This window comes from Arachis hypogaea, chromosome 8 (assembly GCF_003086295.3).
Source record: "Arachis hypogaea cultivar Tifrunner chromosome 8, arahy.Tifrunner.gnm2.J5K5, whole genome shotgun sequence".
Lineage (NCBI taxonomy): Eukaryota > Viridiplantae > Streptophyta > Magnoliopsida > Fabales > Fabaceae > Arachis > Arachis hypogaea.
This window is the reverse complement of record NC_092043.1, coordinates 2,300,083-2,316,252: the sequence shown is the minus strand read 5'-3', so window position 1 is coordinate 2,316,252 and position 16,170 is coordinate 2,300,083. Positions and strand designations below refer to the sequence as shown.

Genomic DNA, 16,170 nt, shown 5'->3' with positions numbered 1-16,170 from the left:
ATATAATCGAAATCAAGTCAACCATGTTTTAGTTTCAACTAGTCCTCAAGGATTCCAAAGAAAAGAGGGGTTACCTGGGAGGGTGAAAACGGAAATCTGCGACAGGCACGAAGCTGAAGGGGAAGAGCGGTTTCAACCCACGGCATTGCAACGGCCTACTGACGACACCAGCAACGACATTATCAACACAGGGAGAAAGGACCGCGGAGGGGACGCCGAGGGACTTATTGCTTGGCGGAAGGTTAGACGGCAGAGGAGCAGCAGCAGCCATAGGACGACTGTGACATCAGGAGCTCTATGGCGGAGCCAAGTGCACCACCAGGAGCTTCAGCGAGACATGTCTTTGGCGCGGAGCGGCTGCGGTAGAACCCAAGTGAAAAAGCTGCGAATTCGGACTGGTGACATCAATGAGGAGGACCAATTAAGGCATCAGCTTCATGCATCAAGTCCCCGGGATTCTGTTAGAAGTTCCGATGACAATGGGAGAGCGGTGAGAGATTGACCTCGAGGAAGAAGAGTTGAGGTTCGATTAGGATCAGGCATTAGGGAATTGGGTCGTTGGGTAAATTCGGGTTCTGGTTGTTAGGTCGGGTTAGTTCTCTGGCCCAAGGCCAAGTCTAAAAAAAAAAGAATATACTTCCTGAGTAGTTCATATATACTTGCTGATTCAAAAATATTTATGTCCTGCAATCACAGGGGAACACCAATGTTAATGTTAATGTCATTTTTTATTGAATTGTTGGAGAAAATATAAGCATAGTTGTTCAATTTCTTGCACTCTTAGTTTTAAGAATTGGACTATTTTTCTTTGAGTGCTTATTTACTTGGTCCTAAATATAATGCTGCATAGTCAAGCACTCATGCCCCACAAAATAGGCCTCAGATTTAGAATTAAAGGATCACATATTATAATTTAAAATACTATAGTATTGTATTTTTGGTAGAGATAAGGAGTAATCTACAAACCAACAAAATATACTCTATACGACTATAACATTACAAACACAACTATAATTAGAAGTGATAAAACTGAATTAGAATTTACATCAGAACTATAGTGAAAATATAGTTTCTCTGCTACTATGCATATTTCTCATCATTAACTGGAAATAATTTTGCTATATTTACCAATGAGTTAGACTAGAATGGCATGTAGTTATGGTTCTAAAGCAAAAGAATGTAAAATGATGCTTTTGAAATTAGCATGCTATATGGATATTTACATTTTAATTTATATATATTTATAGATTTAATATTGTTGAAGTTTTTAATAATTAGATATTATGATTTTTTATTTAAAATAAGATAGTCAATCGTGATGTTTTCATGTCGAAATTTCTATAGAGTATTCGACTTTTAAATTACTTTTTCTTCCAACCACATCATTTGAGCAAAGAGATCGATCAATAATTTAGGACCACTGTAAGAAAATCCCTGATGATAAAAATAAGACTCAATGCCAATCTTGTTCGAAAGTGATCAAGTGTAAGAATAGAACAAGTATAATGAGATCATATTTTTTTTAAATAAATTAAAAAAAATATTTCCACAAATCCGTTATTCCAACTTTAAATTCCCAGATACGTATTTTTTTTGGGATTTAGGTCAAGTTCGCTGCACCTCGGCGAACATGTATCTTCATAAATTTCAGATTGGGTAAGAAAAAAAATTGGAAAGTTAACAATGGTAACTATTATCATCGTCTCCAGGGTACATAGGAGTACACAAGAGTACACAGGAATAAGTCGTATTTTTTTTAAAAACAGTGATTTTTTAATTTATAATAAAAAATTCTTGTTAAATATGGTTTATTCTAGTGTATTTGTGTATTTCTAGAAATGATGATAATGGTTGTCATTGGCGCCGACGATATTGAAAAAGTCATGCTTGTAGTTTGTGTACTTTGGAGACGATAATAATGGCTTAAAAATTTGAATTTCGTTCTCAACCGAGAGAATTTGGGTGAAGTTCGCCAAGGAGTGCGGCTAACTCTATAAAATTATAGAAGTTCGTTGGGGGTTGGGCAAACTCATCCTAAACAAAAAAAAGCGCATTCCGAAAATAAAAAAAAGGCGCATTCCAAAAATTAAAAATTAAAGTTAAAATAACGTGTTTTTGGAAATAATATTTTTTTTATTTATTTCAGAAAAAAACCATGAAATTACATTTAAAGATTTGCATAAGTAACTCTGAATCAGATAGAGGCAAACGATAGAAAGCTAGCACACATCTAGCCCAAAAGCACAAATGGGTAGGTTTGATGTAGAATATGCTAGGAAAAAAATGATATTAATGTTTGCTCGCGAGAAACTTTCTTTTTTATTTGTAAAAAGTGAAAGTTTTAAGGAATATTCGGCAGCCTTGTAACCAGGATTCAATACTCTTTCATGTATTATATTGGCACGTGACATCTTGATGCTCTATGAAACAAAGAGGATTCAACTTCAAAAATACTTTTTCAAATGCAGTGGAAGTATTTATCTTAAGACTGATAATTGGAGTTCATATCAGAATATGGCGGATATGTGTTTGACTCCTCATTTAATTGATGTGGATTGAAAGTTGCAGAAGAAAATACTAAATTTTTGCCAAGTCGCCAACCACACTGGAGAGATTATGGCTCAAACAAGATTTTGAGTTTCACAGTTGATAATGTATTGTCTAATGATGTAGGAGTTATGTATTTAAAAAGAAGGCTGATTTCTTGGAAGAGTTCAATTTTGAATGGAGAGCATCTTCATATGCAGTGCTGTGTGGATATTTTAAATCTAATTGTGAAGGATGGACGGAAGGAGATTAATAATTCGGATACCGAAAATTGAGATGCTGTGAAGTATGTTAGATCTTCAAATTCAAGATTAACTAGGTTGAAGGCATGCATTGCACAAGAGAATATTCCATATAAAAATCTTGTTTACCTAGATGTTAAAACGCGATGAAATTCTACATACTTGATGTTAGTAGCAGCATTAAAACATCAGAAGGCATTTGAACTATTAGAAATGCAAGACAAAAAAATTTGTTGTAAAATTAAACAAGAGAAGAGGGACATCTTCAATTTAAGATTGGGATTATGCGTGCCAAGTCTATCTTACTATTTTTGGAGATATTTTATGATGCTATTTTTGTATTTTTGGATCCTCTTATGTCACCAATAATTTGTACATAAAAAATATATTTGTTCTTGAAAGGAGGATTTAACAATATCTTAATGATGATGATTTGAGCATAAATCTTATGGCAAGTAAGATGGAAGCAAAACACAATAAGTATTGAAAAATATAAAAACTATTAACATGTTGTTAATTGCTGTAGTTCTAGATTCTTGTCATAAATTGAATTATGTTAAGTGGTGTCTAGTGCAGAAGTGGGCAGTGAATTGAAGACAAAGTTATCTTTTTGTCTTCATTCACTTTATAATTTATATCAAGGTGCAGTTGAAAAAAATCAAGATGATACGCTCTTCCAACCGAGTACAAGTGATAAAACCAAAGACATTTATGATATGGGGTTGTATCACCAATCAACCGATCACAAATTTAATCTTAAATCTGAACTTGATCGTTATTTGAATGAAGATTGTGAGCTAGATAATAAGCCTTTGAATATTTTAGGGTGGTGGAAGGCTAACTTGAATCGATTTTCTGTCCTGACAAATATGCATATGGCACGGGACATATTGGCTATAATAGTTTCAACAGTAGCTTTTGAGTCTGTTTATAATATGGGAGGAAGAATCATTAATCAATATCGTAGTTCATTGACTCCCAAAATAGTAGAAGTACTTATATGCACCGAAGATTGTCTTAATGAAGACTTTTTCTCTTCTTTTAAACCTGAAAATTTCAAAGAGCTTGAAAAGGTTGAATAAGATAAATTGAGTATTAAATGTCTCTTAAATATATCATATGATAATTTATTGATTCCAAATATCTATTTTATAGTTTTTCTCTGTTAGTTAGCTTGATATATATAGTGCTTTTGTGCAAATTTAATTTTATCAGAAGACATTACTTGTTCTATGGATTTAAAGTTTAATTGCGCTTGAGGATGACTATAAAATCTAGCTAATGATTGTTTATATTTTCTTTAGTCATGTTCTAAACATTCTAGATATTAGACATAATGGACAGATGTTTCAAATAACTTGGTAGAATTTAACTATTTATTTTTGTTTTTATTTCAGTTTTTTTTATCCTGTTATTCGTTATATTCTAAAACTATTTGGTTTTTATTAAAAAATTAAAATCTTTTGGTTGCTGTATATTATTTAAAATTAAAAAAATATAATTTTTAGATTAAAAAATTCAATTTAAAAAGAAGGTAAAAATTTGGCTTGGTGTGTAAAAATCGATTTTACTATGTAAAAAAAATAATTTTTGTGTAAAAACCAATTTTTTAGTATAAAAGTCGACATTTTAGTGTAAAAACTAATCTTTTGATATAAAATCGTATTTTTATTTTAAAATTAATTTTTACTTTTATAACCAGTTAAAACTAACTGAATTTTAAAGTTTTTAACTAGTTAATAATCAATTTTATTATGTAAAATCAAATGAGAAAGTTTAAGGTGCCAACATGTAACACCCTACCATACAGAGCTTTATGCTTAAGCCGTAAAGTAGAGGTGGTGTAATATTACGACCTCTAAAACAAAATATATATATAATAATATTGAAAAGAATACAATAAACGGGGAGTCTTGAAAAACGGGTAAAACAAATTCGCAAGACGAAAAGCGCAACACTCAGAAAATCGGGTTACTTGCGTGCGAAGAAATCTAAAATTCTTAAGTATAAATAAACAAAAAGTGGGAATAGAGGACCAAAAGTACAAAATAACAAGTTCCTGACTCAGCCTGCGAAGCTAAGGCTGGCCGGAGGATATTTAGTTATTTACATACATATATACATACCCTAAAAAGAATCCAAAATACAAAGATAAACCCTAATTCTCCATAAACCTCTAAGAGGTACAAAATAAAGTAGTTGGTCGAAGAGTTAAGTACAGATATAAATATAAACTATAAAACCCAGAAACTACTCTACTATAGAAGTCCAGACGCCTACCGAGGAGCCTCTCGACCTGCATCTGAAAAACAACAATACAGTATGGGGTGAGAACCAAAGGTTCTCAGTATGGTAAAGGTGTCACGCACATAAGATATAAAGTCCTGGAAATGTCAGAGGCAATCCTAGAACGCCGTCACTCAGATATAAAGTCCTGGGAATGCTAGAGGCAATCCTGGGTTTAAGCGGTGCGGGTTAGGTGGGCTTTTGCTATTTCTGCGTTGACCCGATTGAGAGTGATGTGCTTTTCTATTGGTGTTTCGTTTAACTTTTTTTTCAAGACTCCTCGTTAAACTATTATTTGTATATATCTATTTACGTATTTTGTTTTAGAGGTCGTGGCGCCTCACCACCTTTGATTTACGTCCTAGGTATAAAGTTCTGTGTCGTAGAGTGTTACATATCTTACAGGTGTTTTAGATGGATCTAGATGGTGCTCCATTTCGAGAGTTTGGACTTTGGATCATAAGCCATGCTTGATGCTTCCAAATGTTATAATTGTTGCTGTCTTGCTGAAATAATCACTTAACCTAAATTTGATTGTTGCTGAAAATCATCATTGAATTGAATTTTTTATTAATTGAACCTTGAATTTGTTGCTATCTTGCTGAATGATCATTTAATTGATTTTTTTGTTGTTAAAAATTATCATTGAGTTGAATTTGTTACTAATTGAACCTTGAATTTGTTGCTGTATTGTTGAATAATCACTTAATTGATTTTTTTGTTACTAAAAATTATCACTGAGTTGAATTTGTTACTAATTATTATCACGGAACCTTGAATTTATTGTTGTCTTACTGAAATAATCACTTAGCTCAATTTTTTTATCGCTGAAAATTATCATAGTTGAATTTGTTGTTGAAAATTATCGATGAGATGAATTTGTTGCTATAGGAATAGATTTGAATTTGGTTAGTTTGTTAATCATCAATTTATTGATTTATTTTTCTTGTTCATTTAAATTGAGAAGGTATTTTGTACTAGTGACTAGTTTATTATCTATTTTTGTATTATTAGTTATGTCTAAGAATTGATATTTGATTGTTATTAAAATGTTTGTGAAGACATGCATTTTAATTTTTGATAATCAAGTGAACCAATGACCCATCGATTGAACCAGTGATTCGGTCGTATGACCGAATTAATTACCGGTTCAGTTATGATAAATGTGCTTTATTTATTTTTGAGTAAACTACCATTTTTACCCACGAAAGAAAAGAAACTATAGTTATACTCAGGAAAGATAGGTTTCGTATGACAAAATTAACCAAAACTAAAAAATCACCTAAAATATTCAGATTACCCTTTTCCTAACCCTAATCTCAATACTTCTCTTCCAAATCTTCTTTTCATGGATTTCATCACCTCCTTCACCAACACCACCGCTGCTGCTGCCACCAACCGTCATCCTCACCTTCCTCCTTCTCCACTGTCACAACAACGACAACGATGATCGAGCATGGCAATAGCAAAGCAGCACCTGTTTCACTTGATCTTAGCTTCTTCTTCTTCTTCTTCATCTTGTTCTGCAATCATTTTCTTTTTCAAATCATGAGCTAGAGGGTTAGAATTTTCCAAAATCAGCCATGTCAAAATCCAAATCCACCACCTCTTGAGAAACTACAATCATCACCACTGTTCCATCATCGATCTTGGAGGTAGTAGTGATGACTATGAGTACAGATATCACAGTCACGCCGGAGAGAGATTACAGAGCAACAGCAGAAATAGAACACAAACTAGAAATTACAAAAAGAGAGGATAGTGAAGTCAGAGAAAAAAGTGGTCGTTGTTTGAGTGTTTCACAAAGAGAGAACAGGATGGGGGAGAGAAAGAAACTTGGATGCGTCAGTAGCGAGAGAGAGACTCATAATAAATTGGGACGTCGAGTGAAGTTATGTAAGAATTTAGATGTCATAGACTCAAGAATGTTCTCACTCGCATAGAGCATACCATAGCTTTGGTGGTGGTAGTGGTGGTGGTGTTCTTGTGACAATGAAGGAGGAGGAATGTGAGATTGATAATTAGTAACAACGGTGATGGTAGTAGTCTTGACAATAAAAGTAAAAAAATTCATAAAAAAAAAGAAATGTTGAGATTTAAAAGAAAGATGTTAACATTAGGATTAGAAAAATGATAATTTAAAATTTTTAGATGATTTTTTAATATGTGGATAATTTTATCGTATAGAACTCTTTTTTACGAGTATAACTATAATTTTCTTTTTTTTTCACAAGTAAATTTGTTAGCATTTAAAACTTTTGTGGGTAAAAATGATAGTGTTTTTTATTTATTTTTAAAAAAAAAATCCTACACTACAATGTGGTTTGGTTTATGAATTTGAAAACAGAACAAAAAAAATCAAAAACCCTCGTCTCCTAACGACACCCTGATCCCCAACCTGAAGTCACTCTCTCCCAAGTCTCCCAACTGAGCACAGCTTCACTCACTCTCAAGTCTCACCTCTCTACCTCACTCCGCCGTGCCCTGTGCCTCGACTGTGTGCCTGTCGTCCGCTGTTCTGTGTCGTCCGAAGCTCTGCGTGCGGCCAACCCTCCTCGCCGGTGGCCTGCCTCTGCAACGGTGCTGCAACCCCAGGTACCCAGTCCGTCCCTGACTTTGCGTCTGCTTCTGCAGTGAGTGTAGGTGAGCTTTCAATTTTTTTCACTAAGCGAAATCATTTTAAGAAATATCCACCGTCATGTTTTTTTAAGGATATAAGTTTTTAATATCATATTTAATCCTTCTTTAGGACCTGAAGTTTTGTCTTACTTGATTCGAGAATATCACTTTTTTAGGCATAGCATTTGTTCTTGAGTAATTTTATATACTTGATTTGTTCAGTTTTAATGGAGGTTTGGATAATGGCGTTTAGGGGTTTTATGGCTTAAAGACAAGTTGAGACTAAACTAGGAAGTGAGGGTGGACAGTTGGGAAAAAAGTAGAGACAGGAAGAAGAAGAAATGCTGTTCATAATTGGATTAGGATTGGGAGATGAGAGAGACATAACGTTGAGGGGGTTGGAAGCAGTGAAGAGCTGCGAAAAAGTTTACATGGAATCCTACACTTCCCTCCTCTCATTTGGGCTCGACTCTCATGGCCTCTCCAACCTGGAAAAGCTGTATGGGAAAACTATAACTCTAGCAGACAGAGAGATGGTGGAAGAGAAAGCCCATCACATTCTTGAAGAAGCTCGCCACTCCCATGTCGCCTTCCTCGTTGTTGGGGACCCTTTTGGGGCCACAACCCACACTGACCTTGTTGTTAGAGCTAAGAAGATGGGGATTCATGTCCAGAGTGTGCACAATGCCTCTGTCATGAATGCTATTGGCATCTGCGGTCTCCAACTGTATCGCTATGGCGAAACTGTTTCCATTCCGTTCTTCACTGACTCTTGGAGGCCCGATAGCTTCTATGAAAAGATTCACAGTAATCGAACCATGGGACTCCACACACTTTGCTTGTTAGGTCTCACTCACTCGCTCACTCACTCACCTACTCTCTTACTTTCTCTGCTATTTCTCTGTGTTGACAAATTCTACTTCGGTTTTCAAATTCGATGGGTTCACTGCAGATATTCGTGTGAAGGAGCCCACCCTCGAATCTCTGGCAAGGTTGGGTTTGGTTTGGTTTGGTTTGGTTTACTCAACTTCTTCCTCTTGGTTTTATTCATTATTGATGCATTTTTTTTTCAGAGGAAGAAAAACCTATGAACCCCCCAGATATATGACCATAAACACAGCCATTGAGCAGCTCTTGGAGGTTGTGCAAGAGCGCCAACAACCTGGTCAGTTCAATATTCTCCTCAATCATAAATGCTATGCTTCTTCACTTTGGCATGCTAAAATGTTTTTAATTGATTTTGATATGTTGTTACGTGCTGGTTAAGAACAAATCTTCTTTACTATCATAGTTGTAGAATTCCCTTTGATACCCTCATAAGAAATATTATTAACAAGCTAAATACAACTTTTCCCTCCCTTTGGCATGCAGCCTACACTGAAGATACCCAGTGTGTTGGGTTTGCTCGGCTAGGAAGTGACGATCAGATGATTATAGCTGGAACAATGAAGCAGCTGCAGATGGTTGATTTTGGAGCCCCTTTACACTGCCTTGTCATAACAGGCAATACCCATCCATTAGAGGAAGAAATGCTCGAGTTTTACAGATGTAGGACCTAGTTACCACTTACAAGGTTGCAGGAACATTTGAATTTTGCAAATTTTGAATTTTTGTTAGTGTGGAGTTTCTAGTTTCTACAGTCGAAGTTTATGTGGAATTTGAATTCATTACAGGCTAAAGAATTAGACACTTGGATTTTTGTTTTTTTCTCACTTTATGCTTTAGAATGAACGCATGGCTAAAGAATCAGAGATGGTTTAGTTGAATTGTTTTCAAGTCCAGCTGTCCAGGGTTTAAAAGCTGAATTGACTTGAGGTTATTCTACGGTTGTTACGGTAATTATGATATTTAAAAAAGTGTTGTTAAAGTTAAAGTAATTCTTTTTATTGTTAAACAATGTTTTTTTAATAAGTGTGACTTTAATGTCAACAACACTTGCATAGCTACTGTAATATAATCATATTAGAATTCACCTTTTTATATAGCATAAATCTCATATCAATATTGACAGATTGAAACTTTGTCATTGATCAATTTCCTATCGAAGAAATCAAATAGTTATTTCAATTTTTCTATCATTAGAATGCATTAGAATCAAAATTCATTTGAAACAAAAATGATTGCAGATTTCGTTGGTTTATCGAAATGTTGAAACTCACATACATTCAAGTCAAAATTAACTGATTACTGATCACACTTCAACGCTCAAGCATTAATTTATAAGCAAATGTAAGTATTTAACACAATAGGTCAGGTATAAATAGCTAGCTATAATCACATTGGAAAGAATAATAATGGAATCATATCCGCAAGATATGGACAATGTTAATATGCTTAAATACAGCTAAAGCTGGCCTAAATCTAACGGAAGGCACTCTTACCACACTTCCCTTGTAACCATGTCAGACGTATCTTATCACATTTTAAAGAAATGAAGGTCTCCCTTAAATTAGGGTCTTCAAAAAGGTCCAATGCAGAAAAGTAGAGAAGTTGATCAATGCCTTGTATCTCATCCAGAGCCCTAATACAGTTAGTTATGGAGAATTTATCATCATTTTCAGTTGGAACAATTGTCCTTAACCTTGAAGCAGCAACCATCTCTAGCAAGGCTTCTGCTATAACATCGCAGCTATCTTGATCCAGACTAGGAATTAGCGTCTGAGATGGACGTTTCTTCTTCCTATCTAACGAGTTCTTTGTTACTTTCTCTGCAGTTGAGGTGTTACCTTGTAAGGACTTCATTGATGATGGGTTCCGATAATGTGAAACCCCAGCTTCCGGACATGAAATTGAGCCGGCAGCATCGATCCCAACAGACTTGTTGAACTCTTGGTAGTGACTAGATTGGGCATATTTCCCATCTGCAGCTGAATCTGTGAATATTGTGCAGAGTTGCTCGTATATTGGACAATCTTTCACTTTAACTGTTTCAGGCCTAGGTTGTTCCTGCAGACAAAACCTATAAAAATTTCATAATGAAAATAGAGATAGATAACACCAATGCTATTTTTAATAGACTATTTTACCCCAATGTCATCCCATAGTTCAAAGCCAATGCAACAGGAATCATCTATCACGTAGTCATTATTTTGATCATATGCAGATCTCAAATTGTAGAAGCGTGTCCGAAGAACATCTAGATGCTTCCTCAACTGATTATTATTGAAGTTGAGATCTGTTTGCTTATTAAATTCATCACGAATGTGATTCCATGTTTTCTTGTCAAAAACATTGTTTGGTCTATTCCCGAGTTGAATCTGCTCGACAACCAAATCTGCAAATATCTTGTCAAGAGATGCAGTCCATCTCGTCCTTGAACGCTCTTGCTTGGGTTGATTACCGACTTCAACGTCCATCTACACCTATTGAAATGTTCATAAATCAACACTTAATTTAATAAAATTCTTATGGAAAACACCCTTTCTTGAAAGCTTGCACAAGTTTCAATGAACAATTTCATTGTTAGGCATAATCATCTTGGAAGAGCATTTTAATGAGAAATGTAACATAAGTTCAATAAAAATGGAGTTGGCACTAAATGTTACTATGAATCTATGATCATTCTGTTTACTCCTACAAACACAAGCAAAAAAAATGAATTAAAAAGTAGAACAGACCATGTGCAACAGAACCTAAAAAAATCGACTTGCACTTTGATAATTGCTTACATCTTTTTGAAATGAATGCCATGTATACTTTGATTTATAGAAAATTGTAATGATTTACAGCAAAAGCAAATCGAATAACGATAGATGAACCGGTGAATAAGGAAACCTTTTAACCTGAAATTGCTATTCTTGCCTATTAGATCAGAAACAGTGCAAAAACATATTCATGTTAACGTGAGTACGTGACAAATGCAAGCCTATAACCAACTAAAATGTTGTTAAAAAATAATGGAAGAAGAGCCGAATAATCCTAAATTATCAAGTAATGTTTGTAGTTAGGATCTCAATCATCAATCAATTTACGCGTGAGAGTAGGAAGAGAAGTATTGCAAGGCAGGAATATCAAATATAGTTGGAGGTTTGAGGCGAAAATGAATGATGAATGAAAGTGAAACCTGCGGGGGCTAGCGATTCAAATTCCAAAACCAGAATAATCGAAGAGGAAGAGCAGCGAAGTGAGATTGGGTTTACCTTTGGAATTTGGCGGTGTGGGAGTGAGAGGGTTGCATAAGGAGTGGAATTGCTGAATTGCAGTAAGCAACCATGTATCGAAATTTTATTTCGAAGAGCAAACACGCAAAATCACACGCTCAAGGGTTCTCTGTGCTCCTCTCTCCTTCCATTCCTACTCACACTTACCAAAAATTTTATCAGTTATCTCACGGGACTTAATTTTGAGTAAAGTGTAAATTTTTATCATATATTATATTAGTGGAATAAAAAAAATATAAAAAAAAATTAAAGAGTTAGAAATTATATTTTATTTTTTTAATCGAAAAAAATTTAAAGATTTATTCTCACTACTCATTTTTTTGTTTGGGCTTAAGACCACTAAAAAAACGAATTGAAAAGACCTTTTCTGATTTTACAACAACGTTGAAGTCATGCTCTAAACGAAGATGATGAAACGGTTGACGACCCATGGTGACCTCTCTTTCATGGTATCTGAAGCCATTTTCACAGCTCATGGAAATGCTTTGGAACCTCAATTGCGACCATAGACGTTCAGTGATGATTCGTCTTTGCTTCCCCTTTGTCGTAGCTCGGAACGGTTCTTTTAAACTCATCGCCTTGTGTTGTGGACCTGCCCCTTAAATCCAAGGCAAAGAGAGCAATTTCGAGGACGGATATCCCTGCTTCTCCAATTTCTAATGCGAGCTGGCCTGCATCTTGTCTCTAATTCTCCATGTGGATCTGTTGCTCCTTCTTTGTTCTATTTTCCTTAATTTGATATCTCGCGGAGCTTTCTTGAATGGTTAAGGTTGGGTGGTTGAAACCAATGTTGATTGTGCATCCCAAGTAGGTTTATGAGCTTCTACCCCGAAGTCCCAATGTAAGCTGCTTTCCTTGATTTGTTTGATGCTCAACTTTGGTTGGAGCCTGTGCCCAACCTGCAAATGGATTTGATCCAATCCTGCTCGCTAGACAAGCCTCCTTCTCAAGTATGTCTTGTAACGGATTAGGAGGGTTCCCTGGTCAATTCTTATCCAGCTTTCGCTCAGCTTCTATTACTGCCGCCATGTGTGCCAATTGGTTCCCCTCCCTGGAGTCCAGGTAAGTCCACCATTCTCCACTTCTTTCATCCAATCTAGAATATGTCTTAGAATGGTTCTGCTTCACCTTCTATATTGTTTGATTTGAGTGCTTGTACCATGAGAAGACTATCCGATTCAATTAAAATTTTATTTAAGTTAAGGTTTCTGGCTAAGATTACTGTATTTCTAATCGATGTTGCCTCTACTGTTAAGGATGAGCTTGCCATGATTCTGTTCGTAGCATTGATGAAGGCCAAAGGTGGGTTCGGAATTCACAAAATAGAATTTCTTCGTTGCAAGTATAGTTCCAAACCGACAATTGACCCTCAATCAAAATTTAATTCAAAGAATTGTTACAATTCAAATCAAATTATCTGGGAGTTTTAAATCCCGGGTCATTCTCTCTAGGAATTGTAATAGAGTACTCCATTATTGGCTATGAAGAGAATGGGGTTTGATAGCAAGAAGCAAGTAATATAAATAGCAAGAAATTAAAGAAACAAACAATAACTAAATATCAAGAGGAATCAAACTCAAGGCAATTAATCAAGAGAAAGGAAAATTCAAATGCTAAGAAACCTATTGGTAAGGATTGAGAGTTAAGGTTACCTATCCTAGCCATTGACCACAAATAGATGATGATTATGAAGAGTTAATCCTACTTAGTCAACCCTGACATCGAGGATAAGTCAAATAGGCATAATTGATCTCAATCCACAAGTCTAGCCTACTCACCAATTAGCTTAGTCAAAGACTAGCATTAGTGGAAACCAAATCAACTAACTACCCTAATATATCAATCAAGAATGGACATCAATGACTCAAGATCACCAAAGTCTTCAATTTCAATCCAAGAGTGTGAAAAATTACACTAAAACTAACCCAAGCATTTTATCAAACACTTGATGTGCATGAAAATAAAAACATGTTAAATTGCAATAAAAATAAAATCTAAAGCTACCAAATGCAACAAATTAATAATAACAACTCAATTAAACATCAATAAACATAAAAACATCAAATTACATTAATGGAAATTAAAATCAACAAAGAGTTCATAAATATTTTTTTTGGTTGCCCACGGTATCCCCCAACCTGACAGCTCAAAAACTAATCCATCGTAGATCTGAGCTTCATTTAAGGGTCTGCTGCTAGCCAATGAATTGCTGCATGCACAAGGTGGGATTCGAACCCCCGACACTTGCTTAAGCAGACGAGTGAGCTGACCACTCGACCAACTCAAGTTGGTTAAGAGTTCATTAAGAGTTCATAAATATTAAAGTGATCAAAATAAGAAATTAACAAGAATAACTAAGAAAATTAAAGCAATAGAACAAGAAAAAGTAAAGGAAACTAGATTAAGACAAGAAATAAAACCTAAATATAAGAGAAATTAACCTAATTCTAGAGAGAATGGAAAGATTCTCTCTCTAGAATATAACCTAAAGCATGATTCTATCTAAACCTAATTACTCTCGCCTTGGTCCTTCTTGAATTCGGCCTCAAATAACTTCAAAAATGAGTTGGATTGGGCTCTGGAAGCCCACAATTCCCCCAGTGTATTGCATTAAATGAAGTCATGTGTTGAGTGTCACGCGTACACATTGCTTGATGAAGTCTCTGGTCACGTGTAAGCGTGGGTTACGCGTACGCGGGATTGGGCAGATTTCCAAACTTCATTTCTTCATGAATTCTCCACTTTTACATGTTTTTTCTTCATTCCTTCATTCCAATCTTTGTCTTCTAAACCTAATATCACTCATCAAACACATCAAGGCATTGAATTGGATTAAAGTGAATAAAATTTAGCAATTATAAGACCTAAAAAGCATATTTTTACTATTAAGCACAAATTAGGAGGAATTGACAAAATCATGCTAATTTGGTGAATAAATATGAAAAAAGTCAATAAAATCCACTCAATTAAAGCAAATAAATACCATAAAATATAGATTCATTATATTCCCACACTTAAACAATAGCATGTCCTGATGCTAAACTCAAGAAAAAAACAAAAAAAGGTATTACATTTATTCAAAATAGTAAACTACCTCTATGCAAATTACCTAAATACATGCAACTACTTAGTCAGAATAAATCAATTTTCAAAAATACATATATGAACATAAGGGATAAGGCAATAATAATCAAATCAAATCCACAATTGAACTGAGTTTTACAAAAAAATTTACAAACTTGCAAGATAAGTAATAATAATAGATGGAAGCATAGAATTGAGCAATCGAACCCTTCACCGGATGTGTATACGCTCTAATCGCTCAAGTGTTTAGGGTTGATCCACTCAATTCTCCTCTAATCATGCTTTCGAAGATTTTCTTTTCATCTAACAATTGACATTTATTTAATGCATTCATACAAATATCACGAGGACTTTTCATAGATTGTAATGGGGCTAGGGTCAAGGTAAGGTTATATATATGGTCAAGTGAGTTTGAAATTTGAATCTTTGATTAACTTAAACTCTCACCTAACACATAACAACTTATACAATTCAAATGCAAACCTAACTACCAATTCTTCACTTTTTCACACACTCATGCATAGGGGTGGCAACGGGGCGCGTAGGGGCGGATTTTTGCTCTACCCGACCCCGCCCCGCCCTACAAAAAACTCGCATCAAACCCGCCCCGTCCTACCCGCGGGTTGTAAAATGTTAAACCCTAACCCGCTCCTGCGGGTACCCGCCCCGCCCCTACCCGCCCCTATAATTATTAAATCCAACAAATAAAATTAAATTTTAAAAATTATATAACCACCATTTACATACATAGTATAAATTAAAGTAAAAATTTATATATGATATAATATTATTAATCATTTTACTAATTATTTTATATATGTTACATATATTATATATTAAAAATATATATATTTACATATATATTATATATACCGGGGCGGGTAGGGGCGGGTTCAACCTAAACCCGACTCCGCCCCGCCCCGCCCAAGAACCCGTCCCGTTAAAACCCGCCCCGGTGCGGGGGCGGATAATTACCCGCCCCGAGCGGGTAGGAGCGGGTTTGGGTAGTGTTGCCACCCCTACTCATGCATTCTTTCAATTCATGTCCCATATGCATTATTTTTATTTCTCAAACTTTGGGGTTAACATTTGTCCCCTTTTTATTGCTTTTTTTCTTTTTTTTTCTCTCTTTTTTTTTATTTTTTAAGCATAATATATACAAGATAGACTAATGCATAGGGTTCAACATTTAATGCATGAGTATGTACCCAATTCCCAAGATTTCAATGAAA

The 16,170-nt window shown here is 35.0% G+C and overlaps 2 protein-coding genes across 5 annotated transcripts; one reads left to right on the top strand and one right to left on the bottom strand.

Moving 5' to 3' along the window:
* Positions 1-7,355: 7,355 nt before the first annotated feature.
* LOC112705640 (probable diphthine methyl ester synthase) lies at positions 7,356-9,571 on the top strand. Of its 4 annotated transcripts, none has more exons than XM_025756517.3 (5): positions 7,356-7,718; positions 7,948-8,540; positions 8,647-8,686; positions 8,768-8,859; positions 9,066-9,571. In XM_025756517.3, the coding sequence occupies exons 2-5, from the start codon at positions 8,036-8,038 to the stop codon at positions 9,251-9,253; spliced, it is 825 nt and encodes a 274-aa protein (XP_025612302.1). In that variant the 5' UTR covers positions 7,356-7,718; positions 7,948-8,035; the 3' UTR covers positions 9,254-9,571. The 4 variants fall into 4 exon arrangements, with proteins under 4 accessions (XP_025612302.1, XP_025612303.1, XP_025612306.1 ...); XM_025756518.3 differs by having other exon boundaries at positions 7,406-7,718; positions 7,917-8,540; XM_025756521.3 differs by having other exon boundaries at positions 7,421-7,670.
* A 320-nt stretch (positions 9,572-9,891) lies between these two features.
* Positions 9,892-12,042, bottom strand: LOC112705638 (L10-interacting MYB domain-containing protein). The gene is made up of 3 exons (XM_025756515.2): positions 11,834-12,042; positions 10,721-11,056; positions 9,892-10,640 (listed from the first exon to the last, which is right to left on the bottom strand). Exons 2-3 carry the CDS (start codon positions 11,048-11,050, stop codon positions 10,056-10,058), a joined length of 915 nt encoding a protein of 304 aa, XP_025612300.1. The 5' UTR covers positions 11,051-11,056; positions 11,834-12,042; the 3' UTR covers positions 9,892-10,055.
* Between the last annotated feature and the right edge of the window lie 4,128 nt (positions 12,043-16,170).

Coding starts and splice junctions, on each gene's coding strand:
- LOC112705640 (XM_025756517.3), top strand. CDS start 8,036: ATGCTGTTCATAATTGGATTAGGATTGGGAGATGAGAGAGACATAACG. Junction 8,541..8,646: donor CCACACACTTTGCTTGTTAG/GTCTCACTCACT, acceptor GGTTCACTGCAG/ATATTCGTGTGAAGGAGCCC. Junction 8,687..8,767: donor ACCCTCGAATCTCTGGCAAG/GTTGGGTTTGGT, acceptor TTTTTTTTTCAG/AGGAAGAAAAACCTATGAAC.
- LOC112705638 (XM_025756515.2), bottom strand. CDS start 11,050: ATGGACGTTGAAGTCGGTAATCAACCCAAGCAAGAGCGTTCAAGGACG. Junction 10,641..10,720: donor AACTATGGGATGACATTGGG/GTAAAATAGTCT, acceptor TTTTGTCTGCAG/GAACAACCTAGGCCTGAAAC.